General features: G+C 37.6%; 1 protein-coding gene across 4 annotated transcripts in view; it reads left to right on the top strand.

The window, feature by feature from the left end:
* LOC106873383 (mucolipin-3) overlaps positions 1-17,708 on the top strand; it is an 84,182-nt gene that overhangs the window by 15,397 nt on the left and 51,077 nt on the right. Inside the window, exon 1 of one of the 4 annotated variants that reach the window (XM_052969287.2) lies at positions 6,199-6,521. The exons of 1 other annotated variant lie outside the window; for it this stretch is intronic. Coding sequence is in view for 1 of the 3 variants with exons in the window: in XM_052969286.2 (XP_052825246.1) it covers positions 15,991-16,051 (61 nt within the window). In the remaining 2 variants the exon portion in view is untranslated. Of the gene's footprint in view, positions 1-6,198; positions 6,522-15,878; positions 16,052-17,708 lie in introns of those variants that run through there. 2 more of the 4 variants (XM_052969286.2, XM_089354872.1) reach the window with 2 other exon arrangements.

Here is a 17,708-nt window from a genome sequence, read left to right on the forward strand (position 1 = left end):
ATATATGTGTGTGTGTGTATATGTATACATACATTAGGCTTCATTCAGTTTCTGTCTACCAAATTTTCTCACAAGGCTTTGTGGTCAGCCTGAGGCTATAGTAGAAGACACTTGTCCAAGGTGCCATGCAGTGGGACTGAACCTAAAACAATGTGGTTGAGAAGCATGTGTGTGTATGTGAGAGAGAGAGAGAGTGTGTGTTTGAGAATCCAGATGCTTGTAACAGGATATGCTCCACTAAAGGAACCACAGTGTGCCAGATGGTAGTATTAACCTGGATGATGGATTAAATAGGGACATAGCAGGATTTGAACGGAATGAATGTGATGGGGCCCAACATTCCAACAGTACTAAGAATTCTCTCCCTAGATTCATACTTTTATATTGATCCCCTAAAATGATGAAAGATATTGTTGGCCAAGGCAGGATTTGAACGTGGAGCACATAAAGACAAAAGATGAAGTATCCTGTCCAATGCTATGATTGCCAATAATATTTCAGCTTCCATTAGTTTTAAACTGAGGTTAGTAAATGTAGCTTCGTTAATCCCTCATTCATTCATCACTGATTCAGGATAACAAAATTCACTCATTTGTGAACCATTTTATGCTTATTACAAATGAACCTGCGATAACATGGGTTGGTGATCAATTGAAGATTTTGCTAGTACTGCAAAAACATGCCCTAGTAACCACCTATAATATTCAACCATCCAGAATGCCCTGACTATCGTATTTGAACTGGGACCAGTTAACAGAATAAAATATGAAGGTATATGATCTTAAAAAAGAAGGCAGATGACTGTATTCTTTACAGGAAAAGTTAGAGATGAGCAAGAAAATTCATGATGGTAGAACCTTCACTGTTGCAAGCTGTAAGTTTGGCGCCAATGAATCTACCATTTATTCCATTTACAAAATGCATGATAATGATTCATTTACCACTGCTAATTTGGAACCAAACACCCATGATAAACAAAGATAGATGTACTTATACAACTTTAATCTTGGTTTTATACTTTTTCAACTGAAATAAAATCCACAACTAGCCAGACAGACAAAATAAAACTTGCCTAATCAGCAAAATGTTTCTATTTCCTTGGAGAAGAAGAATGGTTTTCAAACATGACTAAATTTTATATTTCTTCTAAGAGGTGACCAGAAAATAATGGGTGGAACCTAGAAATAACGACTGAACTCTGTTTTTATATTTATTTTTATTTCATATTATTTGTAATTATATTATCATAATCTGAGCCTAGTTTTCAGTGCACTTGTATCAAATTCCTCAACAACTAGAACTCAAGTTACAGGATTTAGTTCAGGGTATTGTATTTATTATTTAATTCTTGAGGGATATATATTTTATACTCTACCAGTTGTATATAACTCTCAGTTCTTGAATGATGTATATAATTAGTTTCTTGTGTGTGTGCTGGCTTTTACATAGCATAATAGTTGTAAATGTATGTTTTATGTCATAAAAGCAGTGTCATTTTTCTTATTTCTTCTGTGAAAACATGCCTGGCTATGAGGAAATATGAACCTTACTTGGAAACTGGGAACGCTTGATGACAGGAAAAGCACTACCACCACCACAACCACCCCACATTTATCATAACTACCACCACCACAACCACTATCATCTCTACAATCAAATCACCACCACTGCTAAGATATATCAACACCCCATTGCTGCCACTGTTATGATTTCCTCAAATAGTTCCCAGAATGTTGGAAACCTGGCAGAGATGTTACAGCATAGGACAAAATGCCTTGTGATATTCATTCTGCATTTCTGAGTTCTGAGTTCAAACTCTGCCAAGGTCAACTTTGCCTTTCACCTTTTTTAGGGTCACTAAAGTAAACAACCAGTCCAGATTGGAAGAAGTGTCAGAGTATGGGACAGGGATATTTTGCAATATTTGTTCTAGCTCTTTGAGTCTTGAATTCTTGAATGGTAAACTTATTCCAGACATGGGAAGTGGACCACATGAGACATGACTCTTCACTAGGGTAGCTACACAATAAAGTGGTAAAAAATGATGTTGGGAATGCAGTGTGGGTTGTTAAGGAAGTGGATAACTGGTAATACAAAAAAAAAAACAGGTGGATGGAATATATGCAGTTCTGCTCTTCGTAAAATTACAGCAGCTAAAATAATAATAATAATAATAAACAATCACTATGGCTGGAGTTACTTTAATCTATCTTCGATTTGCTTAATCACAGATGAACTAGGGTTTAACAACAGCAACAATAACAACAACAACAACAACAACAACAACATTAACAACAGTAGCAACACTATTTACCATCATAACCAACAACATGCTCATAACCTCTACAAACCCCCCACCACCATTGCATTCACCATCACCACCACCATCACCTCTACCTATTAAAAGAATCAAGTTATACTATTTAGCCTTCTTAAAAAATATGCAGTATACATTTTCATAACTCAACTTCAAATTCCTAAAATGTACACATAACTAGAATTACTCTCTAAGTTTCACAAAAATAGCCCATTATGGTTCTCTTGAGGCTATATGAAACTACTGCAAGTGATGGTTTACTTTGTTTAAATTCAGTATTTATGTAACAGTGCAAAAGAGCTGTGGGTTAAAAAGAATGTTAGAGCTTTAGAGTAAATTCATTTACAGTAGACTTTAATCATATCAATTTAATCTGACTCTGTCTTTAATAAAGAGAGGGAGACAGAGGTGGGGAGATAGAGAAAGAAAAGAGAGGGAGAGAGAGAAAGAAAGAAAGAGAGAGATGATTTTAAATAAGAAATCCATATGTATGTACGTATGACTCTATCCATCCATCTGTCTGTCTGTCTATCTATCTATCTATCTATCTATCTATCTATCTATCTATCTATCTATCTATCTATCTATCTATCTATCTATCTATCTATCTATCTTCCTACCTACCTACCTACCTACTTATCTATCTATCTATCTATCTATATATATATAAAATGATATACAGGCAAGTGTCTTCTATGGCCCCAGGCTGACTAAAGCCTCATGAGTGAATTTGGTATACGCACACACACACACACACATACACACACACACACACACACACATACATACACACACACATACATATACACACCAAGGTTATGACTTTTTGGGTTTTTGGGAAGTAAACAATTTCCTGTATGAAATGTCGATGGACAAGTTCATATAAGTAGGGAAAATAACCTTTGTTTTAAGTTTTTTAAAAAAATGTCTCCCCCAACTGAGTAAATTCTCCCCTAACACGACTTTTAACCCAAATCATGCAAAATTCTAGGGGGTTCATAATACCTACTCAAGTATTTACCAAACTTGGTATGCTGACTTGATGCAATGCAGAAGAAGCAGTATATCTCAAATATCAGCTTTCAAGTTTAAGTAGTTTAGGAGTTATAGAGTTTTTAATTTGTTACCGTTTAGGTCCTACTTTAGGAAATAACCTCTTTCTCTCCTTTTTATTTCTGTGACATTAAAAACTCTGACTATATTAACTGTTTTTCAGAATAGTAGGCTTATCCAACTGGGGTATCTAAAATAATGTCTTATAAGAGAAGAAACATAAAATCTGGATGAAGAATCTCGTGCAATTTCAAGACTCACATAGGAAAAGAAGACCTGTTCCTCTAGAAGAGCATTCTTTGGAATACATCTGCAAAATGTTGGTTGCTACCTGTTCCTTGGAGATACTATCAAAGGAAAGAAACAAAGAACAAAGGAAATTTCGAAAGAAGTCTTTTAGCAGGATTGAACCCAGAATCATGTTGTTGTAAAGTGAAATTCTTAACCACATGGCTATGCCAGGACTTTATAATATAATACACACACACACACACATATCATCAACATCATTTAACGTCCACCTTCCAAGCTGGCATGGGTTGGACAGTTTGACAGGAGCTGGCCAGACAGAAGACTGCACCAGATTTCTGTGTCTGTTTTGGCAAGGTTTTTACAGCTGGATGCTCTTCCTAACACCAGCCACCCAGCAGAATGGACTGACTGCTTGGCACAGGTGAGATCAGTTTTGGCATGGTTTTTACAGCTGGATGCCCTTCCGAATGCCAACCACTTTACAGTGTGAACTGGATGCTTTTTAGTTAGCATCAGCACTGACAGGGTCACTGAGTAACTTGCAAGACAAACATCCTTTGAGAGGAGAGGATACAGATGGAGGAGGTGATCTTGCATCAGATGATGAAAGGTTATAGTGAGACAGAGAGGCAGAAACAGGTATCTTACTGTAGAGGAAGTACATGATTACCAAACCAGAGAGAGAGGGAGTGATCAAGAATGAGAACAGAAACGTGTGCTGCTGTAAAGGAGATATGTGGTTATCCAGCCTGAGAGATGAGCAGGAAAAGGAGAGAGAGAGAGAGAGAGAGAGAGAGAGAGAGAGAGAGAGAGAGAGAGAGAGAGAGAGAGAGAGAGAGTATGGGAGACAGCAAGAGTGCAAGAGAGACTAGGAGAAAGATGGTGGTGAAATGCTGGGCATACTCACAAGGGTCGGTGATCAGAATATAAATGGGATAGTAGAGTAAAAGTAGAGAGAGGTAGATGGTGGCAAGTGCCAGGACATACCCTTGGGGTATGGCAGTCATAATATAATTGACAGGGCATTGCCAAAGAATCGTGAGTAGAGAGCGGGGGTGGGGGATGCAGTGAGTGGTTGAAACCTGTGTATATAGAGTGGGGTGGAAATATACTGGATAGCAATGATACAGTGAGCAGTGTCACGAGGATAGGATTGCGGAGTGAGAGATAAGCATTGTGCATGAATGAGGAAATGTGAGGAAGAGATGTAGTTTGGTTTGTTGGGGTAGGGTGTGTGAGAAGTTTTCTTATGTGTAGATAGAATACACAGCACTTCTAGAAGTCAATTTCATTGTATATGACTTGCTGTTGCATGTCATACTAACAACAAATATGTGATTTTTCAGCTGTTGCTATAATTGAAAGGCAACTATTACTTTCAGTGACGCCAGCTGTTTTTTACCATCTCAAAGCATTATTACCAGTTTACATATTTACATTTACCTCTCTGTATCTTTCTTTCTTTCTGCCTGCCTGCCTGCCTGCCTACCTACCTACCTATCTACCTACCTGTCTAGCTAGCTAGATAGTTCTTTCCAAATGTCTATATCTCTCCCTTTCTTCACTATCTAGGTATGTCTGTGTCTATTTCTCTCCCTATCTCTTTTTACCTCTCTATATTATCATTATCATTATTATTGTTATTATTGTTGAAGCAGTGAGCTGGCACAAACGTTAGCATGCTGGGCGAAATGCTTAGCAGTATTTTGTCTGTCTTTACGTTCTGAGTTCAAATTCCGCTGAGGTCGACTTTGCCTTTCATCCTTTCGGGGTCGATAAATTAAGTACCAGTTGCATACTAGGGTTGATTCAATGAACTGGTCCCTCCCCCAAAATTTCGAACCTTGTGCCTAGAGTAGAAAAGATTATTATTATTATTATAAATCGGCAGAAGTTACAGAGTTACTCAAGGGCTGAGAATAATAGATTGAAAGATATATATATATATATATAAGATATAGGTACTACTAAAGCAGCACGGTCCCGAACGCGCAGTCGCGCGTCCGTACTAGCTAGTCGTGAGTGGTCGATCCTAACCCTAACCCTAAACACGTATTCATTTGCACACGCGGGTTAGGGATAGGGTTAGGGTTAGGATCGACCACTCAAGACTAGCTAGTGCGGACGCGCGACTGCGCGTTCGGGACCGTGCTGCTTTAGTAGTACCTAAGATATATATATATATATATAGTTCAAAACTTATTGTGTATATATACTTGGAAAAGGACGCGTGGCGTTCGATCATATAATAATATAATATACAGGGTGTCCACAAAGTCTGGGTACGTGGGGATTAACACATACTTTAAGAAATAATTATTTCTTATATTTAATTGTTTATGTTATGATTTTATTTACTCCATGTACCCAGACCTTGTGAACACCCTGTATAATATAATATATATAATATATATATATATATATATAGATATATGTATGTATATATGTGTGTGTGTGTGTGTGTTATATTTCTAACTCTATTATATTTTTCTTTATATCTTTCAATCTATTATTCTCACGTGCTATTTCGCCGACACGGAATAAACAGTGACAAGGAATAAAGCACCGATTCAAATAATAAATAAATAAATAAATAAATACATACATAACAATACTCAGCTTGTGTCTAGACGGAGACAGGGAGAGGGAGAGAGAGAGAGAGAGAGAGAGAGTAAGAGAAAGAGAGTAAGAAGAGAGAAAGGGAGAAATAAAGAAATCAAAGTGAAAACTACACAGGCAACAAATTGACAAGTCCTTGTAATTCAAATATAAGATGATATATAATTGACAATGGTAGTAACGAAGTGGTTTTAACGAAACATGGTCGACAGATGATCGTCTCGAACTAAAAACCATGGAAGTACAAGTTTTACATTTTCAATCGACTTCTGAATATTTTGTAAGTTGCCTTCTTTTTTTTTTCTTCCTTTAACCCGTTATTCTCTCATTGTGGTACTTCAAAAGTTTTACGTATTTAAAATTAATTTAGGAAGCATATTGTAAGGAAAAAAGAAGGGAAAAAGTCGGTCATTTCCCACTGTATAATATTTATTGCTTATATTATTGTTTTTAATTGATGAAAGTAACGACAGCAAAACAACACAATGAATAGCTTGTACGTGATTGCCCAACATGCTAGAGATAGCAGCGAAATATCCTTCAGGTCATACTAGCGTCTTACGAACAGGAAAGTCACTTTAGACAATGAAGTCATAATCCGTATACAAAAAAAGAAAAAAAGATAAGATGGTCATGGCTGGAATGTCTTTGATTACTTGTCTGCTCGATCAGGGCTGGTAAAGGACTAAACAGCAAGTAAATCCAAACCCCGAGTCTATGTTGACCTGCTAAAATTAAGTCACATCTTTAAAGGATACCGTGCCGTTTTGAAAAGGGTGGGATTACTTTGTATTATACAACCCTCGCTATGCGATACCCCAAAACAGGACGGGATGGCCATGGTTAGAATCTGTGCCTTGATCTATAGGTCTGTATGATTGGGTTGATCTGTTGCTAAACGACAAATCACAACCATACAAAATACAATAAATTCATAATGTCTTACACATGCAGGATACACGTACTTGGATTTACGTAATCATTATAGAAGAAAGAACTCAGTGATCTCTTTCGATTCTGGCAGCATTTCGTTTCACTTAGCGTCGTGAATGTCTGCTATTCGTCGTATTAAATATCCCGCAATTTGTGCCAACGAACCCCAAGGGTAGTGGTCCTTAAGCATTTTTTGTCTATGGACCCCTTTGATTCTTAGTTTACGTTACTGGGCCTCCATAGCTATTCGATGTTTTAAAAAAGCTCCATAATATTTTTATAATTAAATATTGTTAGGAATTATATTTTTTAAAAAATTGTTAAAATAGTTTGTGTATTGTAGAAGTTTAACCAATTTGGGGCACATAAACTTTAACAAAATCTTATATGGACTCCCAAAGGTAGACCCCGGTTGAGAACCACTGCCCTCGACTGATCGACTGATCAAATCTCTCTCAATTCACACTCGACTGCCTTCGGAAAGGAAGGACACAATAAATGATAAGATACTACATAAATAGTGTCTCAATAAAGATGTGATGGCCACGACGATATTGTCTTTAAACTGTTGATAAAGGGTGAAAAGTAGTGTTAAACAGCTAGGGTTATACCCATGTAATACATTAAAAAAAAACCAACTTATTTAACGTACTTCCTTTTCTCTTCATCCCATTGTTAAAAATAAACAAGAATACTTTTGTTTTAGGTTGAATTATCGCTTTGTTATTACATGGATATTTTAATAGAGAATTTTTTTGTTTTTCAAAATTCATTTAATTGAAGATAAATGACAATAACAGGCCGGGAGACAATTAGTTATCTTCCTTGATTGGGTTCCTCTGTCTTATCTCCATTCGATGAACTCTTTTTTTTTTGTTATTACTACAGAGCGAAGAATTTTAAAAAATGGAATTCGTCACATAGTTCTCATCCGTACACATTATCTCTCTCTCTCTCTTTCTCTACTTCATATTATATATATGTCGTCGGTAGTTCACATATTCGAAAAAGATGCAGGATCTATTTTAAAACGGGGGCCACATTTTTCATTAATGTTTTACGTAGTGTTTTTGGTACGGAAAGACTTTCAAACTTCGTATACTTATCTATTTTGTGTTATAGAACTGAAAAATATTTTTGTATTCGAATTTATTTCATGTAAAAAATTGTCTTATTTCGATAATTTCAACCAATCACTGACAAGTATTCAGTTGTTTATATTTACTCCTTTGGCTGATTAAGCGATGTAAAGCGTATTTAATCTCCATACCTTCGTTTTATTTGCTTTTTTCATTTTAAATTTGCTTTAACCCTAACCCTAACCGTAGGGTTAGGGTTAGGGTTAATTGTTTCAGAATCGTTTGTTTATGTAGTTGGCACTTAATGTATATCGGCTGAATGGACGTCAGTGATTGGTTGAAATTACAGAAATACGACAACTTTAGCATGGAATAACTTATGGATTTCTTTTTTTTTTAAAGAAGACTAAGAGAAAAAGATGTTTTATATGACACATTCTACCAATGTTCCAAGTTTCAAAGTGTTTCGTTAATGAAAAATGTGGCCCCCGTTTTAAAAAAGATCCAAGATGCACACTAAAACATTAGAGCGGTAATATATTTGAAAGGTTGTTTGTGGCCGGTCAGCGAGTTACCATTGGTCTCGTACCTACAAAGCGCTTAGCATCACAGAAGTTACGTTCCTTCGGCTATTTGAGCCCGACGAGTCGCCTATACAGCTAAGCGCTTTGTAGGTGCGCAACCAATGATCAATCTGACCGGCCATAATAAACAACCTTCTAAATGTGTGTGTGTGTGTGTGTGTGTGTGTGTGTAGTTTGTGTGTGTAGTTTGTTACTGAAACTGAAACAGCTTATCACGGCCGTGAAACTCGAGTCGCGAGACAAACTTTCAGTTGCAGTTTCAATTAAAAACATATCTACTACATGTATTGAGCAATTCTCGCATTCGCTTGGTATGAAGTAATATACATATGTGTGTGTGTGTGTGTGTGTATATATATATATATATATATATATGTATATATAGGTTATCATTTTACGTCTGCATTCAATGTTGCATGACTTGCATGCGTTGTTAGAGTTGAAGTCAGTTCTTTTTCGGAGTTCCTATACTAGGGGTGATCATGGCTCGCTCGTATTGCTTTCTTTTGGTATGATTTCTCCGACCAGGTACCCTTCCTTACGCAAGCCACTTTACAGCGTGTTTAGGATGCATTTTATCGTGGCACCAGCATTAGTGAAGTTGCCTTGAACTCAGGAAGACAAAGAGTTGGTTTCTTACTGCTCTACGTTGTATCCGTTCAGTGTTTCTTATAAGAGTGAGTTGAAGAGAGAGCGGTTGCAGAAGACGAACTAGCGTGAAAGAGTGACAGGAACGGAAGTATGGCGAGGGAAAACGATGGTTTGAGTGACGGTGTGGAAGAGGAGGTAGGAATGGAAGAGACAGTGTTTGTGGAGTAGAGAAGAGAAAGGATCAAGGTAGGAGGTAATAAAAACAAGGGACATTTATGCTGGTCACTTGTTTACAGGTAAAAAGAAAGCGCGAATGATGAAGAAGCTTAGAAATAGCCAGTGGTATGAGAATGTGAAGGGTGCTAATCAGAGGCATGGCCAGGTTCTAAAGATAGTGGGAGCGAGCACATCTCAATAATACTAAAACTCTCGCGATGTTTGCGTGTACCCGAAATATCTCAGAAATAGTATATTTTATCTTAATTTTTTTTTGCATATTTATTTTCATACTTACCTTCGGCAGTGTAGTACAATTTTTGTGATATTTGGACTTCTATTTAAACGATTAAACACAATTTTTGTTTGTTATTTCCTGACGATAAAAGAAAAACATAGCTTCATTGACGTCAACACACATATAATGAATGTCATGGCGTGTCTATATACAGAAACACACGTCCGCTGTAACATATATACACACTCATAGTTTTCGCGTTATCTAAGAGAAGAAAAAAAACGTCGACTTTTTGACGTACACAATATTTTAATCATTGAGAAATAATTTTAACGGAACGTGATTTCATCATCCGGAGTTTGTTAATTTCTGTAAAATATTTTTATTTATTTACTTTATTTTAAAGTGAATAATGTATGGACGTGTGTGTGTGTGTGTGTTTGAGAGAGAAAAAGAGAGAGAGGGGAGAAGAGAGAGAGAGAATGTGTGTGAGCGAAGGGGTGTGTTATCATGTATACGTACATACATCAATACATTTGCGTACATCTTTTTTATGTACGTGTGCATGTGTGTGTGATGTGTGTGTGTGTGTGAGAGAGAGAGAGAGTGAGTGAGTGTACGTATGTCTTCTCATGTATGTGTAAGTAGTACTCTCTCTCTCTCTCTCTCTCTCTCTCTCTCGCACACACACACACGCACAAGCACACACACACACGCACAAGCACACACACGTCCATTTCATATCTACTTTCATACACCTTTCACTTTAAAACAAAAGAAACATGTGATTTTCAGGATGGAAGTTGTTTAAAAAATGCTTCTACGCATACAAATTGATTACTATTGTTTGAATGAATTAAATAAGTGCAGAAGTTAGGTTAAATATATTTACATGCATAAATACCATGAATTCCCATTCTACAAACTGGCAAACAATTCCGTGAGTACTTTAACGGGCAACGCTGCGCAGTAAGTTAAATAATACAAAAAAGAAAAAGGAAAAGCTCCGTGACACCAAACAATTTTTAACTCATTTCTCTCATGTTACGCTATTTCATTAGTTATAAAATACGTAATTGTATTCTACATCTATTAATTTTCATGTTTCAGTAATAATATCATTATGTATGAAACTTACAACTACTGAAACAGGTAGCTAAAGAGTTTTTTTTAATTGTTGAAAAAGCGCCAATTTTGAAAAATGTGCTCGTGGGGAGCAGTTGCTCTCCTTGCTCCCCCATTCGCTACATCACTGGTGCTAATGTGTGACCAGAGTGTGGAGGAGAAAGTGGAAATGGGTGGTAATGCAAGCTGGTGAGGGAGAGCATAGATGATGGGTAGTCGGGATAGAACGAGTGATGAATCAGTAAAAGAGTAACATGGGGGTAGATGGAAAGACAGCAGACCGTACAGGTGAGTAAATGAAGTGGTACATCGGATACTAATATACCCGATGCTACTCGTTATTCAGGCATCATGATGGGAGGGAAACATTAGTGGCGGCTACATGTTTTTGCTGGTAAGAGGTGAGGGACAAGTGATGGGTTGTTGTATTAATAATCGGTGGTAAGAGTGTGATGAATGTAATGATGCAGTGAGTAGAGAAGGGGTTCGATAGAGGAATTTGAGGGTATCAATTGGGTTTCCAAAAAAATGAGCAAGAGGACAGCAAATGGAGAAGTAGTCGAAGGCCCACATTTAGTTACAATACGTATCCCAGCCCCAATACATTCGGTAAATTTTCAGATTAACACCCGCACGATTTTCACTAGGGTGTTAGGATTAGGGTTGTAGGGTTTTAGGGTTAGGGTTTTAGCGTGCGGGTGTTTATCTGAAAATTTACCATACATTCTAACGTGTTTCACCAAGCTTGCACAGGTGGTCGGATCTTCTCTAGCACGACATATCATCAAACAACGGGTTATCTTCTTCGTGAGCTAGGTCATCTTGAGATCAGTCATCATCACTTCGTACTAAGTCTTCCTGGACCTCTTTCTTCTTCATGCTCTATTCACTGTGTGACCTGAGTTCGGGGGAGAAAGTGGAAATGGATATACGCTCACATTCCTTATACCGATACTATCTTTCTCACGCATAATATGCCCATACCTGCATAGTCTTCTCTCTTGCACACTATATCTTATTCCTTTTATGACCTGTTTTATTCTCAGCTCATTTATACTTTCCACGTTCTTACTCATTAACATTACACATCTAGTAAAGTGTGCTTGTTTCATTTCTTTCTTGTTTTCGCAAATCTTCATACAAGGCCTACGAATCACCATCGAATAGCATCACACTTCGTGCACAAAGCATAAAACAATCTAATGTTTGTTACTAGTATTAGTTATACCTCCCTGAACTTTTACCCTAAAGAAGTTTGGACATATTCTGCGACGTGAGGATCAGAGGTATGATGTGTTCCTGAATGTTTGGCAGTGTACTAGAGAAAATAGTGACGTTGTATGTGGCATGGTGACAGTAAACTTCTTTAAATAGACCCAACTGAGGTACCAGCCATCGATGTTGATTGTAGTATGGTAGTTAGAACAATCAAGGATATAAAGACAGGGAAAGCAGCTAGTCTATTTGGGGATAATCGCTGAGATTAGTAAAAGAGCATAGCGATGTAGTATACAGATTTGTAATTCGAATAATCAGTCAGGTATTGCAGGAAGGCATCATACTCAACGACAAGCGTAGCAACATCGTAAATTCCCAACAACAGTAAAGAAAATGTGCCGGAGAGAGAAAACTACGGTGGTATCAAAATGTTGCACCAGGTTATTAAAGTCACCGTAAGAGTTATTGTAAATTTGATTAGTCGCTGGATGAAAATTTGTCTTTGTATCAGGAATAGGCATTACGGATACCATATTCCTAGTAACACAACAGAACGAGAAATAGTGAGCGTTGAGTAAGCCTCTATATTAAGTATTCGTTGACCTAGAGAAGACTTTTGAGTGCCTTGATCTGTGATCTGATAGTCACTAAGGAACCTTAGGAATAGCTAGTGAGGGCTGTACAATCTATACAGAGAGGTACACTCAGTAAGTTGAGAGCCGACAATGAGTTCAGCGAATAGTGGTCCTTCGAGGCTACGTCCTCACCACTATCCTATTTACTACACTCCTCCAAGCCATAACAGAGGAGTTTGAGACTGGTTCTCCCTGGGATCTCCTCCCAGCTGATAACCTAGATCTTACAGCTGAATTTGCAGAAGAGGTGGAATGGAAATGCCAAACATGGAGAGCAAAACCTGGAATTGAAGGGCCTTTAACTTAGCAAAGATTTAAGTTATAATAAGTAGGAACGAGGGCAGGACCTGGCTACCATTAGTGGAACAGCTTACTCGATATGCAGAAAAGAGGTAGGCATAAATTCCGTGTGATGTGCCCTGCGTAAATAACAGGCGTATAAAAGGTATTATGGAATAGCAAGCAAGCTAACTGGCGATAACTTCGTATGCGACACGTGTACAGGACCAATACAGACTAAGAACCCTAGCAAATAGATTCTCTCAAATACTCATGCGGTTCTTTAAATCCAATCTAACAGTTTCCGTTTCCTAGGTAACTTAATTAGCAATGGGATGGATGCTTTGAAAACATATTTACTATATAAAGAAAGATCTCCGTCGCTTTCGACAATGAGCATTCTATTTATCCGATCAACTAAATTACTTATTTTTTTAATTGTAGCGTCTGTGGTTGAGTATTCATAACCCAATGTTATGAATACTCAGGTGGTATCATTCATAACCCAATGTGACAAGGCTAGCTCTTTAAATTACTAGGACTGTCCGTCTCAGGAGTTCCAATTTCACTGTCAAGGTCGACTCGTGGCTGTATTGCAAAGACCTAAACGTTGGTACTATCCGAGGGTTTATTTTCAAAATATAAAGGTTCTCTATATATTCTAAAATGTACCGAGTTCCTTCTTAGTCTCTCGATGAAGTTACACACACACACACACACATGAAAGACTGAATGATAAAACAAAAATAACTTTTACAAACACATGGTTTTCTTTTATTATTATTATTATTATTATTATTTTATTTGGATGGAAACATTTTAAAATCCAGTTTCAGAATTTTCTGAAGCGATGTTCTGGCGATGCCTGGTTGAGCGGAGCGACGCCGGGTAGAGGCTGATGGATCCTCAAGGACACTGCCATACAGCTTCCACCGCTGCGTCAGTGCGCACAGTGCGTTTAGGACCTCTTCCCGGAAGATCACCGACTGATCCAGTTCTTTCAAACCGGGCGATGAGGCTCCGAATCATGTTATCGCTAGGAGATACTCTGACAGTAAAATGCTGCCGGTATTTTCTCTGAGTTTGAATAACCGGTCTTTGACTGGATTAGAAAAATTCAATGAGTTTTATTCGTTACTGGACATCATACATAGCCATTTTAATCTCCAAGAAATGCACTATAACATGCATAAAAAAAAGAAGAAAATAGAAATGATTGAAAACGAACAAGTTATGACTTCAAACCCTTCACTTTTTCAGTCACCACCCTGTGCGTGTGTGTATATATATATATATATATATATATATATATATATATATGTTTGCAAGACATTTGTTGATACTCCGTCGCTTACGACGTCGAGGGTTCCAATTGATCCGATCAACGGAACAGCCTGCTCGTGAAATAAACGTGCAAGTGGCTGAGCACTCCACAGACACGTGTACCCTTAACGTAGTTCTCGGGGATATTCAGCGTGACACAGTGTGACAAGGCTGGCCCTTTGAATTATAGGCACAACAGAAACAGGAAGAAAGAGTGAGAGAAAGTTATGGTGAGAGAGTACAGCAGGGTTCGCCACCATCACTTGCTGGAGCCTCGTGGAGCTTTAGGTGTTTTCGCTCAATAAACACTCACAACGCCTGGTCTGGGAATCGAAACAGCGATCCTACGACCTAACCACTGGGCCATTGCGCCTCCACACACACACACACACACACACACACATACACACATATATATATATACATGCAGGGTGGCCACTGAAAAGTCATTACTTATTTTCAATATATTCATTTATCTTCTGTCTGGGAGTCAAACACACACACACACACAAATGAAGGAGAGAGATGCCAGACTATTGGATATTGTTATACATCACTGGTTAAAATACACTTCCTCGTATTGTGTGTCTTTCGAATGATGCCAACCCACCGACCAGGCGGCAAGCTCAACATTCCTACTGAACTGGAACTCCATTCCGTCGCGGAACTGAGTGGACTGGAGCAACGGTGAAATGGAGTGTTTCGCTCAAGAACACGATGCGCTACCGAGTCAGGAAATCGAAACCACGATCTTGCGAGCAACACCCTAACCACTATATATTCAGTTTTGGATATTTGGATTTTACATACCTAATGTGAAAGATTCTCTATCATTTGTGCATTAAAAACAAAAATATATAAGGTTTCTATTATTTATTTTCCCATCGCATTGGTATGCTTCTTTTTCAGTATGCATATCAGTCCCGTGAGTCCAGAAGTTTGAAATTCCTTTATTCCCAAGCAGAACCCGCATATTTCGTCCCTGAAGGTTTACAATATTTTTAAATATCTAATTATTTCCCATTGTAAATATGGTATTCAGTAGAGTAAATCATAAATTTTAAAAAAAGAGGTTTCCGTATTTGCGTCTCTTAAAAACGCTGTCGTTCCATTTATATTTGTTGGCGATTGCAATAAAGTAGTATTAAAGACCTCGGTGAGCTGAATTTTCGGCATAATTTCGACTTCCACTCAAAGCTGTTTTGATAGAAATATCTTTAGGAAAGGCGTGAAAGTCTCAAGTTCCTTTATTTTGGCTCTACTACCAACTGTGTTTATATGTGAAAATTTTAAACAATTGTCGCACATGCTATTGAAATACAGGCATGTACCATTAAAATCACGAATCAATTTTTGTAATTACTCTACTGCACCTTTTCCTCCCCTGGTTTGAAAATAAGATCATTCACTAATATACACACAAGACAGAGGATCCGGTCCTGTTCATTAATCATTTAACATCCGCTTGATGAGTTGACTCAACTTCGTTTTTATTCAAGTGGGTTTTAAGAAGAATGTAAATTAACTAATGCCGCGGAATATAAACACTATTCGATTATGGAGAAGATGCATGCGTAAACTACTACACGGTGAGTTTATGAACTTATATTAATTATAATGAATGAAAAAACATTTCATTCGGAGTAGTTGTCAAAGTCATATCTAGTGGGTGTTGCTGTTATTTCGTCCAGGTCGACCGTAATTGAATGGATTTATAATCAAAAGCATTCCAGCTTTGACAGATCTAGGTCTGCATTGTCCGAGACTATATTGTTCCGTCTTTTAAGACGACAGTGTGTGAATTGAGAAGATTTGGTTACTATTACAAGTATGCCAAATGACTACATAAAAGATTCTTCGTTAAGTTTATGACAATTTATCAGTTCGGACAATGACTATGACGCAGACAACTGGATAGGATGTTTATTTATAAAGAATGTTTAGTAAACTTTTGTGCATGCAAGCTTAAGTATTTTTTTTTTTCTTTTTGCTGTATTAATTTCTAACTCTAACACAAACCACACATTTTTGAGGATATACTCGATTACATCCACTCCAATATTTGACTATAAGCATTTTATTTTATCGAAAGGAAGGTTGAAAAGCGAAGTTGAGCTTTTGAACAATCTGAAAAAGTCGGGCGAAGGTAAAGAATACGCACACCCAGTGGCTAGGGGTTACGGTCACTCTAACAATAGAAGACTGATTTACAAATTTGTTGAAAAGGAGGAAGAAATTTGTGTAATGTTTATGTATTACTCATTGGTATTAGTAATAACAGGCAAATTAATCTGTGGCTGGCGTGTCGAATACTCACTCCTCCCCTCTTGTTTGTTTTTCCAAAAAATTTCTTCGGATTCTTGTTTTTAACAACCGAAATTACGATTTTTATCCCCTCAAACAGTTTTCAAAGCATTTTAATTATACCCACCTGCCTTTAAATTTTTTTTTTATCATCACTACCAAAATTCAAACCACGTTCAGAAAATATTTTTATTGCTTAAAAGAAAGCATTGAGTCTGTGAGCCGGTTTCGAATCCCGGTTGATGTCCATTACGCCAACAGCTGGCTTTGAGAAGTAGATATTAGTTTTTCTTTATGTATTACAGTAGGAAGAACAGTACTCGTGGTCATTTTTCTGGGCGTTCAGAACTGTGAGAAAGGGGAGTGTTTTCCTTACACTTCGCAAGGACCATGTAACTTATTTAACTGGGTGCAGATCATTATCGCCTAAAAGAAGGAACGGTTCCCCTGATAGGCTTCTACACAGCTTCCGTCTAACAAATTTCACTCTTAGTGCTTTGATCAGCTCGTGGTTATGACAGAAAAGACTTGCTCAAGGTGCTACGCAGTTGTATCGAACCCGAAAACCATTTGCGAAGCGAATTCCTTAACCACAGAGACATTCGTTGAAAGAACTTAGTCCCTGAATGAATACTTTTCCTTTACTTGGGATTAGAACTGGTTGGCAGAATTAGTATTGCACTAGGATCGATTTCATGGACTGTACCCTTCCCCTTAAAATTTGTGGCTTTGTACCAATGTTAGTTACTATTAATACTTCTCTGGTCCCAATGTATTCGTTTAGGCTGAGCTTATGCGAGCAGATCTTCGATTCGGTTTCGGTTTTCGGTTGAAGTTTAGCCTTCGCGCGCGCATTCACTTATGTTTAACATCATGTCAACTCTGTAGATTATTGATAAAAATCGCTTTAGCCGTGACCATCCAATTTTTAATAAGGCAATC

This window comes from Octopus bimaculoides, chromosome 7, assembly GCF_046866305.1.
Source record: "Octopus bimaculoides isolate indiv1 chromosome 7, ASM4686630v1, whole genome shotgun sequence".
Lineage (NCBI taxonomy): Eukaryota > Metazoa > Mollusca > Cephalopoda > Octopoda > Octopodidae > Octopus > Octopus bimaculoides.